We start from the raw sequence: 6,962 nt of genomic DNA, 5'->3' as shown, positions 1-6,962 counted from the left end.
CTAAATGGTGGGTTATAATCTTTATAGGCTTACCCATGTCAAGTTCAATTATTAAAATTTATAAAAAATTTCATTAATTTAAAATTATTTTTATATACAATTCGTAATTCATAAAATAATTTTCAGTATTTTTATAATTCAAAAAAATTTAAACAAAAAAAAAAAAATATAATTATCACAAAAAAGAGTATGACCCATCCATCTCTCTCCGGCGAGTTTTGGCGGGTAAGGGTTTGCTGGGTTCTATGTGGTCTCTTCATACATGGCGACTCTTCTTGATGATATTGGGTTGTCTCAGTCTCTGCCTTTGCGTTTTCTCAAGATTCAACCCATCAATGTCAGTTTGTGGGCAAGTTTGTCAATATCAATTTCAGGACTGCAAGACATGAAGATTAGCCATGCTGGTCTTGATTCAGTTGTTTTCCTGAGAATCTACACCATAGGGTACTCAAATTTTCTTTACTTCTTTTTTTTTTTTTGTTGCTTTCTGTTAATTTTATGGTTTTGGGTATGTTTTGTTTCATCTGAAAAATTGAAGAATTTGGACTTGTGTAGTTGTCTTGCTGCTTCATTTCAGACTGTTCTGTAGATAATCTATGGTTTCTGGTGCTGTTTGAATTTGCCATTTTGCCCCGGAAATCCGTGAGGCTCAGGCGCCATTTCGGTCCCCCCAAAAAAATAAAAATAAATAAATAAATCTAACTAGCATTATCGATTGGACTAAATAGTGATAAAACTCAAAATTTACAGTTAAAACCAACTTAATTGCAATTACAAGAACAAAATTGACCCAAAAGGCAGAGTACATGGACATAGAATTTACGTTAGAATCATTGTAGATTATTTGAGTGGGGCCACTGTGCTTCATTAGGGGACCTTCCTATTTTTTTGTAATCTTTTCTTTTAAGGTCAAGTTTGAAGGTACACTAAAAAACAAAAACAAAAACAAAAAAATTTGAAATAAGATGGTCCAAAAAACACAGCAAATATTTTCCACTAAAATGATGCCGTTTTAATATAAGATTATAGATGGCTACTGGAATGGCATCGTGTTGTTGCTTTTCTGGCGTTTCACATAAATGCCGCCATAAAATATTCCTAGATTTTTTTTTTGGTCCTAAAATATATCCACCATTCAAAAGGATATTTGATGATAGGCATGTTGATTAATTACGCATGACACGGTAATATTTTGTCGCTATCAACTCACACTAATGTGCTAAAAAGATATGTGATGAGCCTAGCGGCTAGCGTGAGTAATTGGTTTAAAAACCAGTGAATGAATAGCAAAATAAGCCAAAGCGAGTTACTTTTTCTATGATTTTTTAGCTTGTTTTCAATTATTGCTAATGCATAGTATTCTTTATTGGCCTTGTTTAATTTGGAATCCTTTTAAAGTTGTTTGTAGTGATTCTGAATGGACACTTTTGAATTGTGCATAACAGGTCTTAAATCCATCAATTTCATACAGTCCATCCCACTTTACGTGTACATAATGAGGTGTATTATTGAGAGTAAATAATTGACCAATTGGATGGTAAAAAAGCATAAACCCAATGTCCCTGAGATCTAAAATACTATTTTATTGGACTATACATGAATAAAAAAATGGATCATGCATGATTGGTTTGTTTGTCACTAACCTGAGTGGAGTCTTTCTTTTTTGATCCATTGAAAAGCGTCTTTCATGCTCCAATATATTATATATAGTGAGAGAGAGAAGTAATTTATCCACAGAATGTGGGTGTCACAGACTAAAAAATTTATGATGTGGGTCTCGAATACAGTTGACATTTCCAGGAACTACTGTGAGCATTCTTGTGTATTTTTTTGTGGTTGTTTTCTGTGCATGTAGTACTACTGCGAGTGTTGTGCATTTTTCTGTGATTGATTTTTGTGCACGTAGGACTGCTGCTAGTGTTCTTGTGTGTTTTTCTGCTTTTGGTTTTTGTGGATCTAAGATTTTTAGGCCGCTAGCTTATTACAAAATTTGTCTATCTTATATATATATATATATTTATTCAGTGTGTCCCCTGACATGTCAGTAAGATAATTTTTAGAAAAATTCCGTGTCGGTGTTAAGTCGTGTCCATAACCACGCTTCATAGTCTTTTAGCAGGGCGACTAGTGACTGCAAAATCCCAAAGGCACATATGCAGTTAATCTCAGTTCTCAAAAAAGATATTTCTTCACCGCCATGTAAGTTTTAACTAAGACAACAACATTAAAGAAAACTAACTATATACGTATGCCACTTAAAACTCATGATACTTATTGATGTTCACATGTAAAAGTTCGTTTCACCTACCTGTATACCTCTTCAGTTGAAAAGGGAAGTAGTTGTATGGCTTTCACATTATACTTGTTAATGTATAACTGTTTGTTTACCAGAGTGACTGGATGCAATTATATGATGGTCCATGTAACAGATACACATTGTGAACTTTCATTGTAATCCAATTCAATGTGAGTTCTAGGCTAGCTTTAATATTATTGACCAAAAAGAGGTGTAATATGATATGAACTTAACAAGGGAAAACTATTGGGGCTTGCTTTATTGGTAACGACATTTAGTGGAAGTGCTTTTTATCTTTATTATTTATTTCTTTAATCCCGCTTTTGAATGGATGTCTTTTGTTTATGTTTTGATTAAATGTAAAACCTGTTCATGTATTTTTCCCCCCCATTAATGTGAAAATCAAATCCCAACCCATCATCCAATCACACACTAAACATGTTTTGTAATGGTGTTGTAGTTGCTCTGTGTGTCAGCCACAAATATGGAAAGGAAAATGATTCATCCTTCAAAAATAAACCAAACACGACTGACCTACTCTGCAACTATTGGGTTGTGTGAGGTGTGCCCACATCCTTCACCAATGACTGCTGAACTTGCAAGTTGTGTTTGGTTTGTATTTGTAACATGAAAATTCCCTGGTTTAGGAACACTAATACCCAAAAACTCTCGAGAACTTTAGGTAGGTTTACATTTTTAAATGCCTGCTTTGAAGGTAGAAAGACAATGATGCACATTTGTTCGGAAGAGAACAGCCTAATAAAAAGTCTTGCCTTTTAAAGCAAAGGCTGAGAGTGGCCTTCCTGGGGAAGTTGGCGCTGTAATTGTCATATTAACTGACCTATGCTTTTTTTTTTTTCCTTTCTCTTTTTTAATGAACTTAAAATGGAAATCGACTCACCCTCACTATCTGCTTTCAAGAACCAAGTGTTTTATTTCCATTTCTAACCCCCACCAATGGAAAATTAACGTATATTATTTAATCTCCTCTGTTATATATATGAGTCTCATTCCACATGGATACATGAACCAACATTGTGGGCAGTGGGCAATAAAAGATGGACTCTCATGGTGCAGAGAAAATTGAGAGCCAAAATCAGCCCCCACAGCCACGACAAGTAGCGAAGGGCACCACCTTCTTCAGAACTTGCTTCAATGGACTCAATGCCTTATCAGGTCTCTCTCTCTCTCTCTCTCTCTCTCTCTCTCTCTCTCTCTCTCTCTCTCTCTCTCTCTCTCTCTCTCTCTCTCTCTCTCTCTCTGGATTTTGGTGGTGATTTACCATCTATCTCTTCTTAGTTCACAATAGTTTTAAATGACAGCTGATACATATTGGGTTTTGGCCCTTTTAATACCAATAGACTCGGGTATACCAATGTGAATGAAATCACATGTGCATTGTCCGTTTCCCGATACGTTGTTCATAACCGATTCATTAGTCGATATGGCTGCTCTAGCTAGTTCAGTAAAGCTCTTTTTTGCAGATGATGATTTTTAAAATCCTAGACCTTATTACCTGATTCACGATACGTATTGCTCGACACTTCCAATACCATTACATTGCGACTGCGATTGATACTGATTCGTCTCTTAATACTGCTATTTAAAATCTTGTTCATACCCATATCATTCAAGTTGTTAAAAGCTTATAATGATCTCCCAAATGCCAAATTCATCAAGACTTGCATGCCGAGTCTTATGACCATGGCTGTGCTGAATGCACTAACATATGACTAACAATATTTCATCCCTCTTTTACTTCTCAGGTGTTGGGATACTATCAATTCCATATGCACTTTCTCAAGGAGGATGGCTCAGCTTAATAATCCTCTTCTTAGTAGCAATCCTCTGTTGCTACACGGGGCTACTTCTACTCCGATGTATGGATGCAGACCCACTCATCAAAACCTATCCCGACATAGGTGAGCTAGCATTTGGGACCAAGGGAAGAGCTCTAGTGTCCACCTTGATGTATCTCGAGCTATTTCTAGTCGCTGTTGAGTTTCTAATACTTGAAGGAGACAATCTCAACAAACTCTTCCCAAATACTAGTGTCCACATTGCTGGCCAAAAGATTGGAGGGAAACAGTGCTTTGTTTTGCTTACTGCTTTCGTGATATTGCCGACCACGTGGTTGAGGAGTTTGGGATTGCTGGCTTACGTCTCGGTCGGTGGGGTTTTGGCCTCTGTGGTTCTTGTTGGTTCTGTTTTCTGGGGTGGTGCTGTTGATGGTGTGGGATTTCATGAAAGAGGAGACCTTTGGAATTGGAGTGGATTGCCTACTGCTATAAGCTTGTATACCTTTTGTTACTGTGGTCATGCAGTTTTTCCCACACTCTGCAATTCCATGAAGGACAGAGGCCAATTTCCTATGGTAAGATTGGATGTACTTTATTTAGACATTTATTCTCAATGAAACATTATACTAACATTTTTGCCACGAGCTTTATTAAGTCCTATCATTTCAATCCTATTAACGATTTGACCCAACTGTAAAGTCATCTGTTTGGTTCACACATGGAAGTTGATGATGTCATCCTTATTATACTAAAATGCTTATTTTACTATATCAAAGTTGATGATGGAGATATGTGTAATTATATCAAATTATAGAGTTTGTTTGTTGTATTTTTGGCAAATCTTAGGGGAGGTCAATGTAATTTATCCTAATCTTTATTTATATCATATAGGAGTTGTAAAATTGTAATATTCTTTCATTTTATTGGAGAACCTTTGAAAAAATAAAATAAATAAAATAAAAGAGACAATAGGAGCCGCTAAAACTTAGCTTAAAATGAATTAATTCCTCACCTCTTGTAGGTAGTGTTTTTTGTTTTCTTGTGTGTTTTTGGTTTTGGAAACAAAATAATGAAAAGTTGAAAAATACCTATCGTGCAAAAACAATTTTCAAAAATTCGAAAACAATATTTTGATATTTTCTAAAAAGTGGATTGTTTTTTAAAAAAAAAATTCAAAAACAGTTTTCAGAACAGTATGCAAAGAAGTTTAAAGAAGTTCAACTTTTTTAAAACACGGAAAATGTTTGGTATCCTAAAATTTTGTGACTCAAATGGTTCAAATCTGTCAAAACGACGTCGTTTTACACTCAAAACGACGTCATTTTGAGTGATTTGAGCCATTTGAGCCACAAAATTTTGAGTTACCTAGCATTGTTGTTAAAACACAATCAAATACTGACCAAGTTAAGTTTTAGAAAGACCAAGGGGCTGGTCTGAGTAGATTAAGTAATCCTTTGTCATACATATGGCCAAGTTTGGCATGAGGCAAAAAAGACAAAAAGTTAAAAAGTCACTATCCTATTTAAGTCACATCATCTTATTTAAGTCACATCACCTCTCTAACACATCACTTCAAACCCAACCCAAACCCAACCCATATTTCATAAAAAGTCAAAAAGTACACTTATTTAGTCTTTCCAAACTAGGCCAATATTGTTTGGGTTTAAGCCTTATTATTAATGCGTTATGCAGCTTCTATCCACCTCATACCAATCCTAAAAATAAAAAAATAAAAAAAAGGTTTAAGTTTGACAAAATGTTAATCATGACAAATAAATTTATGGGCTTCCTTTTATTAACCATACGATTTCAACATCCTTCCTTTCTGAGCACACGACACCAAATTTCAATCTACACTAAGTATTCAAATTTTGAGCACTTTTTTTTTTTTTGCCCCCGCTAGATGCATAACATTCGTGTTCTTATTGATTTGAATGAAAGCAATAAACTACTTTTGCAACATCACAAACTAATTATATTCTTACCTTTTTTTTCCCTTGTATTTTCTCTTGCAGGTTTTACTAGTTTGCTTTGTACTTAGCACCATATGCTATGGATCAATGGCAGTTCTAGGATACCTCATGTTCGGAGAAAATCTGATGTCTCAAGTGACCTTAAATCTTCCAACACACAACATCAGTTCAAAAATAGCTATTTACACCACCTTGATCAACCCCATAACAAAGTATGCGATAATTATTTCTCCGATTGCCACAGCCATTGAAGCTACATCCCCTTTCCGCAATAGCAGACCTATTAGTCTTCTCATCAGATCGGTTTTAGTTTTCAGCACGGCAGTTGTGGCGTTATCAATCCCATTTTTTGGGTATGTAATGGCGTTTATAGGCTCGTTTCTGAGTGTTAGTGTCTCAATCTTGCTCCCGTGCCTTTGTTACCTTAAGATCTACAAAGCGTACAGGAGTTTTGGGGCCGAGTTGATGCTTATCGGGGCAATATTGGTGATGGGGGTTTTTGTTGCTGTAACAGGTACATATACTTCTTTGAGAGAAATTGTAAAGCATTTGAAATCAGTTTGAATCAACAAAGATGTTAATAGCAAGGGCTCTAAAACTTAATTTGTTATGGCCTTTTTGAGTTTTTGACTGATTATAGTTTGCAGAAGGTATGAAACTGGCAATGTAAATTTAAATATTGTGCCAAGTATGGTGACAAAGATTCACAAAAACTTTTTTATTTCTAATTTTTGGGTACATAATCAAATTTGTCTATACCTCTCTGCTGGCAATTCATTCCATTCACTTGGAAATTGTAAGACTCACATGCCTCTCATAATGGAGAGAGGACCGACCTATTGGCATTCTACTCTAGCCTAAGACTCATAGAGGACTCCCAACATGTGGGCTCAA

General features: G+C 35.4%; 1 protein-coding gene across 1 annotated transcript; it reads left to right on the top strand.

Moving 5' to 3' along the window:
• The first annotated feature begins 204 nt into the window (after positions 1-204).
• Positions 205-6,671, top strand: LOC114275522 (amino acid transporter AVT1I). The gene is made up of 4 exons (XM_028217571.2): positions 205-444; positions 3,342-3,472; positions 4,063-4,670; positions 6,111-6,671. Exons 2-4 carry the CDS (start codon positions 3,355-3,357, stop codon positions 6,630-6,632), a joined length of 1,248 nt encoding a protein of 415 aa, XP_028073372.1. The 5' UTR covers positions 205-444; positions 3,342-3,354; the 3' UTR covers positions 6,633-6,671.
• Positions 6,672-6,962: the final 291 nt, after the last annotated feature.

The sequence above is a fragment of the Camellia sinensis genome, chromosome 5, assembly GCF_055761805.1.
Source record: "Camellia sinensis isolate YWXY chromosome 5, ASM5576180v1, whole genome shotgun sequence".
Classification (NCBI taxonomy): Eukaryota; Viridiplantae; Streptophyta; class Magnoliopsida; order Ericales; family Theaceae; genus Camellia; species Camellia sinensis.
Note: the sequence above shows the minus strand (reverse complement) of the source record. Positions and strands in the feature narration are given on the sequence as shown.